Below are 17,281 nucleotides of genomic sequence, written 5' to 3' on the forward strand. Positions count from 1 at the left end.
CAATCTGATTTCGAATATGATTAGATATCATATCACCATAATTGATTTTAATTATCTAGATATGTTTCATAGATATTTTACAAGTTTTTATTTGATTTTTTAAAGGAATTACTGTACGACAATCCGCATTTTAAGTTAGTTAAGGTCTTCCCTGTTATAAAAACGAAAATTCTAACGTGGAAACGACCAAATGAAGAGCTACCATAAATTATCAGTTAAGGTTCACTTTATGTCTCCAAAGTGGCTAAACAATCAACGAATGTTATAAAACATTCCGAAATATATGAGCATTTTATTTCTGATGAAGTAGGCATAATCATCACGATTTAGATCTCTCATATAGGTGGCAGCACAGTACGGAAGGATATGGGTGGGAAGTCTGACAACCGTGGCGTCAGTCGGTCACACACGGCTGCACTTTACCTGTTTAAGTTAGACAATCAGAGAACGCACGGTCTCGGCCATGTGTCCAGGTTTTTTACTGGTAATAATCTGAGATGATATATAGATGTGATATGTAAGGTGATTGAATACGCGGAGAGTGATGTGAGTATGTCTATGAATTTAAATTTCTGTTCGGCGAACTGTGGCAGTAGAGTAGTGACCAGAAGAGTCTGAGAGTGAGAGTCCAGCGAAATGACAACACAAGTCAACACTGTCACTAAACAGTACGGTTGTAATAGGCCTACTTAGTAGCACAGGGGTTTGGCGATGGGCTTGGATTTTATTTCCGGGTTGTTGATAATCTCGCGAGAATGGCGCTAAATATGAACTGCGAATAAATTCAAAATATCACGGAAATACCTTGTGTTTATATTGTTTATTTATCCGCTATAAAGTTTCGATAAACAATTGGTCGTTTAAGAATCATTATCAGACGGTCGCCACGCTACTATATAAAAGAACAAGGGATGAAACGCCAGGCCTCCGCTGTACTTAAATTTTCAGCCAGAAAGTTGGGACAGTCACGTGACATTCTGATGACGTCATCGCATTTAAAACTTCAACATGAAAAGTTAACATATTCACAGACCGATATCAATTGTCAGATTATGATTCATATGAAATAAATAACTTATACAGAATAAATTATGATGAAATATACAATTCATAGTCAAAAAATGCATCTGAATGTAAGTTATTCTCAAATATTTTTCGTATCATAGTTTCCGTCTTAGATGCTTCGGGTTTGCATTCAGTCAAATAAGAAGCGTTAAGTCACGTGACTGTCCCAACTTTCTGGCTGGCACGACTTGAACTGCGTTTCATCCCTTGTGATTTTATATAGTAAAGCGTGACGACCGTCTGATAATGATTCTTAACCACCAATTGTTTATCGAAACTTTATAGCAGATAAATAAACAATATAAACACAAGGTATTTCCGTGATATTTTGAATTTATTCGCAGTTCATATTTAGCGCCATTCTCGCGAGATTATCAACAACCCGGAAATAAAATCCAAGCCCATCGCCAAACCCCTGTGCTTAGTAGTACTATACTAGAGTAATAAAAATGCAGTAAAAGTAGTCAAGAGAAAGTCACGCAGGGGCGGATCTAGGGGGGATATCGGGGTGTCCAGACCCCCCCTCAACTTTGAAGTGCCCTCAAAAATGTCACCCCAAAATTATTTTGACCAAGGTTTTCCACCTATAATATTTTTTCAACACATGAAATGACCGAAAGCACCCCCTAAAATGGTGTAGAAGTATTCGAATATGTGGTATTTTGTAAAAAGTGCCCTTTTTCTCATTGGACACCCCCATGGAAAATCCTAGATCCGCCCCTGTCATATCATTGTCAGTACGCCCTGTCCTCTTCTTGTTTATCGGCGCCATTGCACTTTCATACCCCCTCCGAAAAATTTTTATTTCAGCATATTTATTATCAGGGAGGTCTCTGTTATTATCTACCCTACATGTGTATCTACAGTGGCATCATCTGTAGACAATCTGCCGTATTTGGACATTAGTGTGCCATCCATAGACTAAACAAAGATTTAGTGAAATATCTGAAATATCCTACACCTATCACTGTCAGCACAATGTCAATGATAATCGTGTTCTAAATTTTTCAGCAACTTCTACAATAATGGCTGAAGACGAAGAGGGAGAATACTTATACAGTTTATTAGCAGACGATCGTCATATTATAGAATCACTACTCGACGTAAGTGATCGGTGTTTTCCGCTACCGGAGGATACCATCGATAATGACGCCATTTTGTTCTCGACCAAAATTATCACAGGATGGATACCAACGACTCGGACGAAACGGAAAAAATTTGACTTCGTTTCACAACAACAGTCTTCCGATAATAACAATAACGGAAACAAAAAGCACGTATTATCGCCAAGTTCCGTAGGATTTTTCGATTGGAAGTCGGTCGTCGAACCGGATACTTATCGGTACGTGCACAACAACAGCTATCATCGCATGAAAGTGAACCATCGCATGAGCGCGAAAAACGATTCGTCGAACTATCAACGCTTGCGGAACATTCGGCGACAATTGACTGCCGATCAGCACGCGTTACAGAGAGAAATTCGTCGCGATTTGAAAAAGGAGGCCGGTGCAAAGCAATCGGGAACAAATTTCGGTTTGAATCATAGTCAATCGGATGTGAATATCAGCAATAACAAACGTTCGAAATCGTCGTCGCCGGCGCCGAAAGAGATCGTTCTGACTGCAGACGATATTACGTCGTCGTTGCAAGCTCTCGATTTACCGAACTTGTTGACAAAAAGTTTCTCAGAGAAAATGGTCGAGAATTTCTCTGAGAAAATGGTCGCGTTGGAGGAGGAAATGAAGAAAGACCTGCGGTATAAATTGCGAATGCGTCGGCAGACCGAACCAGCCGATAAGTTGCAGAAGATCGCGGCCGATTTAGAAACGTTGAATTCGAACGCGTCGAAGAAATCTCATCCGTCGAAAAACAGCCTTCGCAATAATAGTAAACACGTGCCAAAATTAGACGCGTTAGCTCAAGAGACATTTCATGTTCGATCAGTGCTCAAATCTAATCAATCGACAATGCTCCGTCCATTGACAAAAGTTACGCCTCACCAAAGAATGTGCGACGACAATCATAAAATGCTGCTCACGCAATTGAAATTTTCGAAGTCGCTTTCGGAAGCGGATACTTTAGTGCCTCCTTGTACGTATGCCTGGGATAATGACTGCTACAGTGCGCCATCCGCTGTACCCGTATCGACGAATGATGGAAATAAACGCAATAAATTCGCCAACTTGGAAGAAGCGATTCTGTCTCGTGCAATAAAAAAGATAATACCTCAGCGAAGAGTGTCGCAAACTCCTCAAAAAGAGCATAAGTCGAAATTTCGAAAGGCGGTCAATGTAACGCCGTCACATCCGGCGTCAAATGCACCGATAAGTACGGTCGTAAACGACGAACAAAATATGAATTGTTACGTCAGAAAAGCTTCGATTCCTGGCCAACATTCGGTGGCTGCGATGTTTTTACCAGAATTATCAGGGAAGCGTATGGAAATATCAACCACCAATCATCGAATTACTTAATCGTTGAACTTTTTGTATTATTCATGATTCGTGATTATGTTTATTTTTTTTTTCATGATGATGTATTATTTCTTGCTGGCTTAACTGTACTATAAGTTGTTTCTGTCAGTATTACTGACCGAGCTCGCAGCGTTCAAAGTATTTGTGTTATATTATTAACAAAAGTTGCCACATAAACAGAACAGAATAACTGCCTTCATAACTCTGTGATTAATCAGTTTATGGCATTCTGCACTTGATAGATTAAGATATCATTTGCATAATTCATTGGTATAGTGTTTCCTCAGCCATGGTATGCAACGCTTTTATATCCCTTTCTCTGAAATATTGATTGTTTAATTAGTCCTACTTGCGATAATTTCCGAGCCATGATTCATCAATCTAATGTACTCGAAGTGACCTGGGGCTATTGTCCTGCCTGTCAAGCCATATTTCAATTTGAGATTTGTATCGAACGTCGAAAATTTTTTTTGTTCGGAAGTTCTTTATTTTTTATTCCCTATTATAATTTATCCATGCGTTGTTGTGTGTAAAGAAAGTAAATCCCGAACCAAAGTTTCATGTCATTTCTCGAGCACTCTTGAATGGGCGAAACACGATGGTTTTTCACGCACTCCTTACTTTATCTGATTGTATAAGGCTATAACAATTTTAGCGATTAAATATGAAAACTTCGAATTTACAATTAAACTCATTAAATTGTTTGCAAGGTATTGGTCTAAAAACTAGCGGTAATTCCTTTTATGAAAACCAATCTAAACTCTTCAGGCAACATACTCATAGGTATTAAAGGTATTAAATACATAGGTATTAAATCTAAATTCTTAAACCGGCCCAAAAAGACTGTTTATTCTTGTTGACTGATTTGAGTCAGTGGGGAACCGATTACAAGCTTTAAAGCGTTGCTGCTTCGTTGAAACGATATGTTTTCCATTATTTTCAGCTCATTATGTTGTGAAATCTTTGTGCAATTCTCTCCTTGTGTGAAAGAGTTCTAATTCTTTCTCCCGGCCAAAATCCTACTTGTATTTACCTTTTCAGGTCTACAATAGTGTTAATGCTTGTGATTGCGTCAATTAGAATTGCCATATATAGATTTTTATTGTCAGAAAACTATTTTCATTTCATATAACGTGCAACGCATTAATCCACTTTAATGTACATTTTAAGATATCTATATTTTAATCCATTCTGGCCTTATTAATAGTTTTCCTATGAAAGCAAATGTCATTGTACAACCTGTTAATGTGGGTTAATGTTTTAATTTTGATGTTGAATCTAAATATCTTTGAAAGTTTTAAGTTGTCTTATTTTGATTTAGATGACATATGATTGGTAATGCATAGCCCCTTTAACAATATGAAATGATCGTTCTGTAGACAATATTTTTTGATTGAGTAATTTGGTTCAAGGTTGGATAGAATTCACCTGCATAACCTCAGTTTTTTCTCAGCATATGTATCCGGTTATCAAGTGTCTTGAAGTTCTGATAAACAGAAGGTGGCCACATAAACTGAACTGAAATATATTATTCAAAGAAAGCAGGACAGCAGTGACCCGTTTTCAGAACTGACTTTATATAGGTAAAGGAAGATCCAGGTCAGATGAAGTTCATTTATATTTCTCGCTATTCTCAAAATAACTTGTCGGGTTGGTTAAAGTTATTGGAAAAAAGATATTTATATTTTCTGTCTTATAACTTCCGTCTTTGGTACAATGAAATATTAAAAAATATGAATCAGTATTTAATTTGTCATTTATGTTGTACTGAATCCATCCATATGTTATTATATATTTTTGTTAATGGAAATAAATTATTTTTGATACTGAAAAAGTTTTGACATAGATTTGTAGATTTGTTCTCGTGGCTGTGGTTTTGTGGATTGCCTCAAACCACACACAAGTCAGTGGCCTGAGGGAAGTGACTTGACTCCAGTTTCCTAGATATCTAGATAAATGAAAAAGTCCTGAAATATTTTACTTGATAAAAAATGTTTATTCTAGTACTTCATTTATGAGTAGTTCACGGATTAAGATATCGAAGAGGCAAAATAGCAATATTTTGGGATTCGAGTCCACTGGAGATTTTATGTGCTTCCATCTATCGGCAATTATCCATTGTTTACATCATGGCGGCTGTCGTCAATATTTGTAGTTAATGAAGGTTAATTTGCTAAGAACTTTCCAAATTAAAATTGTTTGCACCGATTATTTTCAATCTCCCTCTATCCGTCGGTAAAACTTATTCAATGGGCTCATGTAACCCAATAATTCAGCCCGATTACCTGATGAAATTGGTAATAACACTCAGTTTTTTAAACGCGAATTCTAGAATCAAATCAATTTAAATTTAATCTATATTTCACCAAGTACCTTAGTAACATATCGTTGGTTGTAAGCTTTAATAATCGGATGCGCTTGAAAATATTCGATCGTGAAACTATACCACAGACAGTTTACTGACTACAAGAACCTTATTAGACTAATTTGTATCAGATGTTACAGAATAAAAAGTTAAGGCACGAACATTCGATTGTTCAGTAAGAACATTGATGTTGTGAAAATATTGGTTATACCGGACACTATTCCTTAAATAATAGAAATGTTTTTTATTTTTTTCTAAATCGACACATTTAAGTAGCAGGACAATGAAAAATGATGGTGACTGTGAAATCTGTGATGGAGAAATTAGACGGGGAACCGTTGCTCGGTAGTTTACGTCAGTTGATTAACAGCTTTGAGCATCACGTCCGAGATGTGACAACAGTTGAACAGGCGGAAGATTCTATTCTTCGCATGGAAGAAAACGATCGCAATTTCCACAAGTGAGATTTCCAGTTCAATTAGCTGTCAAAATATTTCTTAAAAAACCAATACGACTTTTTCATCATCATCTAGAAATAAATATATCACGTATTATGAGCAAAAGGTGGCCAGGAAATCAGGAAAAAGTTAGGGAATTTTGATGGAATATTCAGGAAATTTTGTAAAAAAAAAAGCTTGCGGGAAACTCAGGGAAATTTGTTGAGAAATTTGCTAGATAGATGTCTTGCGTATTTGACTCTGTTAATTGATTGGATTCATAGGAGATCAAGTTATGGGAATCAATGTGAGTGTCTGGTCAGGGAAAAAGGTCAAATAAAAGTGACCTCCCTGAAAAATATACATGTGCCTTGCTAAGGCTAGTGGGACAATCATATTAGTTGGTGCCGTAGATTTCAGACTGATTAGTTCTTCCTTCATATTTTCAGATATGAATTCATCAAGAATATTCGTAGTTTAATGGAAGAGCGAGTCGGTAAACTGATTGAAGACCAAATTGAACTCTGCAGTGTCGAATCAGGACAAGATGTGGTTGTCCGTCAAATTACTGAAAATATTGTCAAATCCAGAGAGTAAGTTGAAATAGATAAGAGAGATCAGTTGAGAAGATATATCAAAACTAATAGCTAGGGTATGTATTTCGTGGAATTTCAGGTTTCATGACATGATACAGAATCTGAAGGGTAAAGTCGTTGCTGCTTTGAATCAACTGGTGCAAAATTTTGAAGAAGAATTTGGTTCATTTCGTGATAGCGCTCAAACAAGTACGACTGAAAATGTGAAAAAGCTTTGTTATTCGTTTAGCGATGGAGAATCTTCTTTCGGCAGTTCTTTCAATCAGGTAGTTGATAAGTTTATAAGACCACTTTACCTCAAATCAATTATAAATCCATTTGATATAGTGATTCTTGCCTGTATATGTTTTACAGAGTAGTTTTCTTATCATGAGTCAAGCCCAAAAACAGTTACAAGAAATAGCACACAACCTTGACAAGAAGAATCCCAATGTAAGTTTACATGATGATGAATATGGTAATTAGGTTATTCATCATTTCTTATTAGGGTTTTCCGCTACTTGGCGAAAAACCCTATTGTTTTCTTTTCTTTTGATTATTATCATTACACATGAACAAATCAATTCAATTAAGATGTATTTACTTCCAAGTAACAGAATGCAGAAAACCGGTTATCACTGCTTTGGAGCTATACTTGATTAAAACATTCATTCATAAAGCATATTCTACTCTAGGCACGTTTAGAAGCTTTGACAAACTTGTGCCACATTCCTCCTCAAGACATTGTAGGCAGTGAACACTGGCCACTTCTTAAGAAAGGATTGGTAGAATGCCTTAGCGATTCTGATGAAAAATTAGCGGTAAGTTAGAAAATAGATTTCTTCCCTATTCATTTGTATTGTAGATTTTAACTCTGTCCTCAATGTACTGTTGGAATGATATAACATTTTTCTTGCATATAATTTTAGAATATGGGTTTGAAATATTGCGCTAAAGGCTTTTCAGCTACTACTCCAAACACTCGGGAAATGTATTCTACACTAGGTTCGTAATAAATGAACTACCGGTACCATACACTCAATCATTTTTTCTATTTGTTCAATTTTAGTGTATTATAGTGTCCTTTTTCAGTTGAATATTTGGTTATGCAGTTTAATTCGCGAAAGAGTAATATTCCTCGTTTAAAGAATAATCTCGACACAAAGAAGCCTGAAGTGCAAAGACTCTTAAAAGCTGTGAGTAGAAGATATAGAGTTAAGAAGCTGTATATCATACCGGGCATATCATATTATTATCTACCATCAAAGAAGGCCATCGGTCCATATACCGGCAGCCTCTTTGTTAAGATGTTTAGTGTCCTTTGTGATTGAAGTTATAGTTACTCAAATTATCTCCTAAATTGTTCTTTATGAGGGTACCGCTATGAAATAAGTCCTACTTCATGTCTCATGGTTTTGTCTAAAATTTTTCTATGAAATAAGTTTTTCTCTTTTTGCTGTAGAGAAATGTTAATGTATCCATTTTTGCGCACTTATAAGTTGCACTGATTGCATTATGTTGTGGCACCAGGGCTGTAGATTCGGACTCCTCGGCTGTGGAGCCGCTTGATGTTTCACTTGTGTTGATACCAATCCATTCATCATTTTATGTGACATCTGGTTGATACCTGATAATATTTCTCAAAATATTCTCTATGTGTGGCTTTTCACAACCAATACTCAGTGCATTGATTCTACCTTCCTCACCTCCTCAGTTGATAACTATGTTAGTCGAGGAGTGAGAAAGTGAGAAATGATGAAATGGTTTTCGTATTCATTCCTATGTATTTATATTTTTAGATACGACTGTTGAACGAATTTCAGGTTTATATTCCGACCTATTGGGTTCGTCTCTCCACAAAGTGAGTAAAGTAGCAAGCAGTCCTCTCATGATTAAATTGTTTTAAGTACTGGCATGTAATTTTCGCTACAAAATTTTTATTTTCAGATTCCTTGATGAATTATTAGAAAGTACGCTTACATTGTTCTCTATCCACCAATCACAATTAAGCAGTTCCACTCAGATGACTCCGCTTCATTTCGTTGCTTTGCTCGATCCAAAAGCCTATTGGTTTGTCAGATGGATGGTAAGTATGCCATGAAACTATAAGGTTAATTAGAAAAACTTTCGTTTTCTTAAAGACACTCGGAAATTAATTCCAAACGTAATTATTGTATTATTAAGCTGTTTTGTATATTCTAAAAACTGATTTATTGAACTGTGCCTTCAATAAAAAGTAGTGGAAGTTGTTGAAAATATTCATCAATTGTTCATGTTTGTCGTATTCATGAAATATTTTCAGCAAGGAAGTTACAGCAGAATGCCGCTTTTTCAACTCTTGAAGAAATACAGAGGAATGGTACGTCACATACCTAAAAATTAGATATTTAAAGATGAGAATGTGGCACGTTATGAGTGAAGTTGATTTTATATATCTAGGTTGATGGTGCTGTAAGACATTGCATATCATATGCCTCATCGCGATATCGTCCTGCTGGCATTAAACAGCTCTCGGAAGCATTAGCTCTGCAAACACTTGGTAAGAATATTCATATATTCATCGATCGTTACGTTGAGAAGTCAGACAATCCAGATTTTAGATTTGCACGTTTTATTCCAACGATCCATGCACTTAACCACTTATAATTTCTTTCTAGATGATAAAAGGAGACATAGTTTTATAGAGGCCGAATTAGATTATATCTATTTCATACATTCAACGTGCATGCTTACTGAGTTGCTATGTTACAAAGACGGACAGAAATTCTTTCCAATCAAAGTCAAGGACCGAGACGGTAAGATGAGTAATTCATAAAGAGCAAAAATTTTACCGGGCTTTTCCCCCTTTTCACAGAAAATCGTATTGCTTTTCTCCAGATTATTATTGTAATTATTATAAGTGTTTTCTGCTGTTTCAATGAAAACCTTTTTGCTCCCCTCAACAGTGGTCCCTAGATCTGCCCGTGGCAGCAATAATGGCTTTTCTACCTAGCATATATACTGTGTTATATTACTGCTGTATATATTTATTTCAATCATTAGATTAATAATCGTAATTGATATCTGTGAGATTCTATATACATGTATTTTAATCATTAGCTTGATAATTATAATCGATACCCGTGATATGCTTAGGTTGTTGCCAACTCGGTGTGCATCATTATTTCGTAAGGTTACAAATGCAGTAATGATCTGTTAGATTAATTGTTCATTAGTCTACCACACGGGGAATGAGTTAGTCGTAACTTTTATGCGAACTCGGCATGAGGCTGTGTGTCACCTCGGAAGCTGTGTATCCCTGCAATGAAACCTTGTGGTGATTAATTAAATCTTCGATTATATTCTGCGCAGCGCTTCGAAAATGATGAATACGAACACTTCAAACAACGTTTCAACAGCCAGTACCACCACGCTGAATTGGTGCCAAGTTGAAATGCAACTTCCAATTCGGTTCCAATATCAGTTCACCCTTTATCTATATTTGGTCGGTTTTACTTTGCTTTGTACGTGTGGAATACTTTTCAACAGTCTCACCGTAACTGTATTGAGACAAATGCAAAAAAGCGCTTCTTATTATCTCGTTAAGGTTTTGGCTATCTTCGATTTATTGTTCCTTCTCGCGGTGACCGTTCTATTTCCCATGAGAACTACGTACATATTCATTGTATTGGGTGATCTTCTTTATCGAAGCGATGATTATTACTATGGTAAATGGTTTATTACCATCGCCGAACCCTTTTACTACACCTTCCAGATGAGCAGAAATTGGGTCGTCGTTTTGCTGAGCTTTGAACGTATGATCGTTGTTTTATTTCCGTTAAAATCGCGTACTTTTTGGACAAGAACTACGGTCAATATTCATATAGCTCTCATCGTTGTGGCTTCTTTTTCGGCGTTCTCGTTATATTTCTTGCCACGTTATCTACCGGGAACGCTACGTTGCGACAGAACATGGCCCGAAGTAGCCTGGAAATACACAACGGTATTCGCTAAATATTGGAACAAAACGTTCGAAATAAAATATCTACAAAACATAGCCACCATGTTTTTAACATTTATTACTCCAGTAAGTTTGCTTCTGTTTATCAATTCTATACTTTCAATAGCATTTATCATTAAAAAGATAAATCGTAGGCATTTATTTTCGGGACCGGCTACGGCCAGCTATGCAGCATCAGCAGAACAGACTAAACTGATTCGTATGTCAGTAGCCGTTGTGATAGCGTATACGATATGCGAATTGCCGGGAATAATTGATCGAGTCATCATGATGAACTGGATTGAAAATGATTTATCAGAAGCTACCGCCATGTATTTCCGAAAAATGTCCATATTATTAACAACCGTAGATTCATGCTTGAATTTTCTCCTCTACTGTTTCGCTAATGATAAGTTCAAACAAAATGCTATTCAGATAATTCAACGTAAAAAGACGTTCGTCAACTTTCGTTAAGTGCGTGTTTAACGTTTTTTTTGCAATGTGTGCTCGTAGTAGCTAGACACTGTAAAGCAACGAGTTTCGCGATTGGTTTACCAGCTTGCGTCGATTGATAATTAAACGAACCAAAGGTAAAACATGGAGTACAAACTTATAACAATATTCGCTACACGAGCTTCGTACGTGGTTGGAGGAGACGTTGTTGCTGTAGAGTTTGTTAAAGGTTTCGGTGGGATGACTGCTGAGGTGCATGCTCGTAATTCAATGTGTATATAATTTTGTACAAACATGAACACGAAAATAATTTCAAACGTAAGAAAACTCATTTTCTTTATTCTCTCGAAAAAGTGACAAATAACAATTCATGAACGCATTTTAACACAAATCGGACAAAAATATAAATTCAATGACAAAAGTTGTAAGAATCAGGACAAATAAATTCTAGAATGAATATCTACGCAGAGGCGCACAATTTTGCAACATCGAAAAATTATATCATTCATATTCACATGTAATATTCTTGTTCTGAACGAATAGGGGAATAAAAAGTACATATACGGCCGTTTTCAGTCAATTTTGTGGACACATTTCGTCATTATATAGGTTAAATTTCTTCCCAAAATTCAGTTGATGTATATTGATTGCTGACACCTTTTCACCCTTCAGCCCAACAGTCCAAGAGAATATGGGTTCTGTCATACTAGGTGTAGTTTTTCAACATTTACATGAAAGGTCTATGCTTTGAAGGTTACATTCCCTATCAATATTGATTTCTAACACTGTTATGTTCTTTGTGGACTGTTTTTTCACCCTAAAGTGTACGGTTTTGACTGTTCTTCTTGTAACTTGATATTCAGGTTAGGGGTGGAAGGAGCATGAGCCCCATAGTTTTTGACTTATATTGTTCATCCTGGTTCTAAGTTCACCCAGGTTTGCATATTAATGATGCCGCAAGCCAGAAAACCTGTTATCATGCTTTGCAGCTATATTTGATGCTGTTATTTTCTGATGATTTTTTGCATCTTTATAGAACCTGTTGATATTCCTCAGTTTCTTGTGTGTATGATCAATTTGATCGGGGATAAATTGATTCCTGTCAACTCAACCACACCAGGTATGTAGATTCTTTTTACCAGAATTAGATATACACAGGACTCTCAAGATGTTCTGCTCATTTCTTTTCTTGTTAATTATTTTGCTAGGTTTAGGTATCTACGATCCTAGGACATTAGTAACCAACATGTTAAAGAAGTTATGCGCTTCAGAGCTGAATCTCGGAGTTTGTATCTGTAATGATGAAGTAATGGATGCGCTCCTCGTGCCTATCATACAGTGGTTAGACGATGATACTGTATCTCATGGTAACGTGGCCTGTGATACGGCGTTATTGCAAATCGCTGATGTCATATCAACAATTGCTGAAAGCAATCAAGGCCGGCAGTTCCTCATGTACGGAGAAAAACTAGATCATTCGTCAAAGCAAGTATTCAAGTCTCTGATGAGGACAAATTGTTTTAACCTGATGTTTTGTTTTATAAAAATCACTCCCTAAATATTCTAGAAATGGTGGAGCTCATGTGATCGCTAGGTTTGCACGGCGTGCGCTTATGAACGATCTGGGAGATGAGGAAACCTGCGGCCCGTCTCAAGCAGTTATCGGCGCCTATGTGTATATATGTCGACAGTTGTACAATAATGGTGAAGGTTTACAGTTTCTTTATCAATACAATCTTCATGATGCTATCGCTAAAGCTTGGAGAGAGGTGAGTCAGAAAGGTCTAACTCTCTGGGAATGTTGTAGCCTTGTCTATATCAAAATCACCATGGATAAAATTCTGAACATTTTAGGCTCTAGGTGATTTGGAAAGGGGAGGAACACCGACTCCTGGCAAGAATTCAGACTCGGCATCAACTATGAAAGAATCTCACAACGCGTAAGGACAAAGTGCTTCAATTTACAAATATAAAGCCTGCTCTTTATAACTTACTGAAGTACATGTTTGTATTCACAGGATCATGTGGGAAGACACTCTTCGTGATAATCTGTTGAACTTTGCTGGAACTACAAAAGGTCTGCTGTTGTTACAATTGTCTGGTGCAATGAATGAATGTGTCTCATACATGTATACTAGATACGCCAAGAAATTACAAGTTAGTTGCATTCGTTTTGATGGACCGACCTACGGAAATGAACTGTTACAATTACTTATTGATGATTTCAATCTTAGGTGAGCAAATGTGAGAAATTTGGTTATGGTTACATGTTAACGCAGGTGGCTGCCACTTCTCCTGGCATGGTTGCCTTACAGAATACAGGTAAGGAGGAAAACAAGAGATCTTGTACCCGGTTGTTCTTATATGGGAATGTCAATCAGTGGAGTGTAAAGAGTGTAAATGATATATTTTTCTAAACTTTTCAGGATTTATCGAAGCTTTAGTCGGTGATGTATGGACGGTGTTAGAACATGGTGCCGAAGATTTGCCATTGTCCAGTCCAAAAGTCTGGCCTACTCAACCGATCGATCGTGTTGCTCATAAGCCACTGATAAGCCTTTTGAACTTGTTGTCCGCTTATCCAGCCGTTTATGAAGCGCTGAAAGATAGAAAACTTCCAGCCAAAGAAAGCTACACATTACGAGAAATTCCTGTTTCTATTGTGGTAAGATAAACAACATGCATCATCCACCCTGTGCCATACCCTTGAGACCTGTTAGTGCGATACAGCCATTCTTGATGGATTTCACCGATACTTGGTGTGAGGATTAGGGCCGGGCAGGTTGGACATCCAACCATCTCGAAGCCACCTTATATTTCTCATAAGCAGGCTTGAATGGGTTTCCCGAAAATAGGTGTGAGGTGGCCGTCTTGAATCTCTTGGCCTGCAATCAGGAATGGTTTTTCTAGAAAATTTTGTGATGGTTGAGACTAATGCTGGACTTAAATCAAGAATTCTTACAAATTAAATGAATAATTGAGTAAACTCATTGGTTTTCTATGAAGTATGCAATATGTTACCGGTAACTGTCTTCAATTTCTTACTTATCACTGTCTGCTTACCCCAGGGAGACATCGGTGACAATTACCACATTCTAATTTTTACCCCTGTACAATAATATATTTTAGGAGCTGATTGACCGACTCATTGTTGTTGACAGCCAAGCTAAAGTCCAATCATTATTTGACTATGAACAATCACATACTTTTGGCCTAAGGTAGATATTAAATCTAGTTTGTAGAATAAGAGTCTGGTTTGCTATGCACAACTAGTTGTAAGTAAAAGAAATATACAGAATTTAATTTTCTTTTCTTTATATCATTTTCAGGTTATTGAGTGTAATGGTGACTTGTTTAGATACGTACCTATTGTTGAATCACCAGTACAAATTACAAAACATGTTGCTGAAATTCCAGTCAGAAAATGTCCGAGAGGGAGAGTACGTGAAATACTAGTGAGATGTTTGAATATCATTTACTTTTCAATTTCATAAATACATCAGCCTTATCTATTCAATTTTCAGTCCAGATATTATAATTGATATGTTATCTGTTGAGAGGAACTATATATTAGTGAAGACATATCTGATAGGTGGACCAAATGAACGACTCATACCTGCACGAACTCTATCAACGGAAACCTCAACACCATATCCATTCCCAATGGTGGTCAAGTTACCAATTCCAAGAGATTACTCTCCAAATATTGCTGGACGATCTTCTATGAAACAAGGTGAGTTTATTCACTATACTTCTGTATTTCTTTTGGCTTTTTATAATGCCAGTCAAGAGTCTCCGCTAAGGTGACCATATGATTTATGAATGATAATCTTATTTTTATTTCTTTTTCGATTTTCATAGATAATGAACTCAGTAAATTTTTGTCAGACGGGAAAAAGTCTGAACATAATCAACAATGGATGGAGAAGTGCAGAAAAACCTTTTGTCAACTTTTGACAACAAAACCTGAACAGGCTAAAGGAAATAGTAAGTACCTGGTGTACTCTATGCGCATTACTTTTATTGTAACAATGCTATTGCATAGGAGATGGAATATTTTGTTTTCGGTTTTGCAGTGATCCAAGAGTTATTAGAACAGGTTTTACCATTGCTGACTGAAAGACAAACTGATGTTACATTTCCACAGCAAGAATTTAGTGGTGAGATGCTAGTGATATTACGATGTTTAGTCATTTCAGACAACTTGAATATTGATAAACTTTTGAATCTTTTGCAGCTAGTGACTCTTCCGTCAAAAATCAGCGTCTTACACCAATTCAAGAACTAGGAATGGAATTAGCTGTCAGGTTTGTGCAGAGAATATACGCGAGAATACACCTATTAAATAAGAAAAAACAGATTTCTAAATACCAGTATTTATTCAAAATCAATGCACTTTCATTTTAGATATGGAATCCATTTAAAGCTATTCAGCTCGAGTGCATCAGCCACAGATAAACTGTCTTTCTTGATGAAAAAAGTAAATTTGTTCTTACAACAGAAACGTCAGAAGAAACTGAAGACTCCACTTAGTATCCTTTGATTCGGTTATCTAGCTTGTGCTTTCAGTAGCAGATCAACTTGAAAATAACTGTTGAATGACGCTGTGTTGTAACAAAAATGTGAATGTATCTAGCGTGACTGTTATCAAACTAAATTGCATTATTCAGATTATCTAAAGGGTAATTACCCTGGAAGTGATTGGTTTGCGTGTTCAGTCTTTCTCATTATGAATGGAGATAGAGATCGTACATGGAAGTTCCTACATAGATTTTCTTCGCTAGCTGCTTCTGCGTATCTGTGGCCTGCTAGGCTTCATAATTCTGTAAGTAACATTCTCTTAATGATGATAATTCCTGGTAGCTTATAATTCAAAAATGCATTTTGTCTCATTTCGGTATTCAGGTTCACTTACCAACACCAATGATGAGCAGTGGAATTCCTCCGTTGTTTTCTGTGACTGGATATAACGTTGAATTGCTGCTTCAGTCAGAAAATCCAATTGTCTACTCTGCCTTTAAAATGTCTGGTTATACGCCCGCTCAAGTAAGTACTTTTGGTACTAATTCGACTAAGAAATAAATCGGAATTTTTGCATAAGAAATATTACTGATTTTCAAATGAGAGGAATTTCACTTCTAATTGTTTTCCGTGTTTTCTGATTCAGATTTGTCAGCATTGGTTGAGGCAGTGTTTCTGGAACTATCTCGACTGGGTTGATATATGCCACTATATTTCGATATGTTTAGTAATGGGTATCGATTACCAGGTATATCTGTGCGTCGCTATTCTCAAACATCTACAGCCTGCCATTATGCAACACATGCAGACACAAGAACTAGTCATCTTCCTAAAAGTAAGCTGAGCCAAAATTTTTGATTATTGCGATTGAGCAAGTTGGAATGACCATTTTCTCCGATTTCATTGTATGTCTCATACTTGATACTGACTGACTTTTCAGGAAGAACCTATACGTAACTTTAGAGTGGGACAGTATTTAGAATTCATGCAACAGCTGGAACAAAAATATCGACAATCTGTTTTAAAAGATATGCTTGATGTTAGCCGACCATGAACTGGAAATATTGTCTTTTTTGCCATTGCGCAAAAAGTCGGAGCCATTAACCATTGCAATGACCAGTGCATCATCATTCTCTTCTAATCCGTCCATGGCTACAGTACCTGCTGTTATTTGTTATTTCATTTTCATTCAACTATTGTTGAATTATTTGTCATGTCTATTTCATACCAAATCATATTTGAGAGGTCATAAAATCATAAAGCTTATAGTTTTTAAATGTAAAATGAATGTTTGCAATGTACATTAAAATATTCAATAAATGAGTAATTTATTATATGTACTGAGTGAATGAATTTGTTTTGGTGTTACTGCTATCAATATATAATTTTGATAATCCTCCGAAGAGTTTTTA

General features: G+C 36.4%; 2 protein-coding genes across 5 annotated transcripts; both read left to right on the forward strand.

The window, feature by feature from the left end:
* Positions 1-410: 410 nt before the first annotated feature.
* Positions 411-5,250, forward strand: LOC141901722 (uncharacterized). Its single transcript, XM_074789151.1, has 2 exons — positions 411-546; positions 2,077-5,250. Exon 2 carries the CDS (start codon positions 2,091-2,093, stop codon positions 3,537-3,539), a length of 1,449 nt encoding a protein of 482 aa, XP_074645252.1. The 5' UTR covers positions 411-546; positions 2,077-2,090; the 3' UTR covers positions 3,540-5,250.
* Positions 5,251-5,670: 420 nt separating this feature from the next.
* Positions 5,671-17,188, forward strand: LOC141901452 (protein broad-minded-like). 4 transcript variants are annotated; one of them, XM_074788688.1, is made up of 32 exons: positions 5,671-5,703; positions 5,910-6,052; positions 6,181-6,364; positions 6,791-6,934; positions 7,017-7,203; positions 7,292-7,369; positions 7,612-7,737; positions 7,846-7,921; positions 8,009-8,112; positions 8,716-8,777; positions 8,864-9,002; positions 9,219-9,275; positions 9,356-9,455; positions 9,574-9,711; positions 12,385-12,468; positions 12,557-12,833; positions 12,916-13,117; positions 13,203-13,288; positions 13,367-13,505; positions 13,583-13,670; positions 13,775-14,013; positions 14,478-14,566; positions 14,678-14,788; positions 14,873-15,081; positions 15,210-15,335; positions 15,425-15,508; positions 15,586-15,655; positions 15,756-15,880; positions 16,019-16,173; positions 16,254-16,394; positions 16,516-16,704; positions 16,810-17,188. In XM_074788688.1, the coding sequence occupies exons 3-32, from the start codon at positions 6,195-6,197 to the stop codon at positions 16,921-16,923; spliced, it is 3,909 nt and encodes a 1,302-aa protein (XP_074644789.1). In that variant the 5' UTR covers positions 5,671-5,703; positions 5,910-6,052; positions 6,181-6,194; the 3' UTR covers positions 16,924-17,188. The 4 variants fall into 4 exon arrangements, with proteins under 4 accessions (XP_074644789.1, XP_074644787.1, XP_074644788.1 ...); XM_074788686.1 differs by lacking the exon at positions 5,910-6,052 and having other exon boundaries at positions 5,675-5,703; XM_074788687.1 differs by lacking the exon at positions 5,910-6,052 and having other exon boundaries at positions 5,680-5,703; positions 6,178-6,364.
* Positions 17,189-17,281: the final 93 nt, after the last annotated feature.

The sequence above is a fragment of the Tubulanus polymorphus genome, chromosome 3, assembly GCF_964204645.1.
Source record: "Tubulanus polymorphus chromosome 3, tnTubPoly1.2, whole genome shotgun sequence".
Taxonomy (NCBI): domain Eukaryota; kingdom Metazoa; phylum Nemertea; class Palaeonemertea; order Tubulaniformes; family Tubulanidae; genus Tubulanus; species Tubulanus polymorphus.

Bases quoted from the DNA above. Each gene is read 5' to 3' on its own strand.
- LOC141901722 (XM_074789151.1), top strand. From the start codon at position 2,091: ATGGCTGAAGACGAAGAGGGAGAATACTTATACAGTTTATTAGCAGAC.
- LOC141901452 (XM_074788688.1), top strand. From the start codon at position 6,195: ATGATGGTGACTGTGAAATCTGTGATGGAGAAATTAGACGGGGAACCG. The intron at 8,778-8,863 runs GTGAGTAAAGTA...TTTTATTTTCAG, and splicing joins TGGGTTCGTCTCTCCACAAA to ATTCCTTGATGAATTATTAG. The intron at 15,336-15,424 runs GTAAGTACCTGG...TCGGTTTTGCAG, and splicing joins TGAACAGGCTAAAGGAAATA to TGATCCAAGAGTTATTAGAA.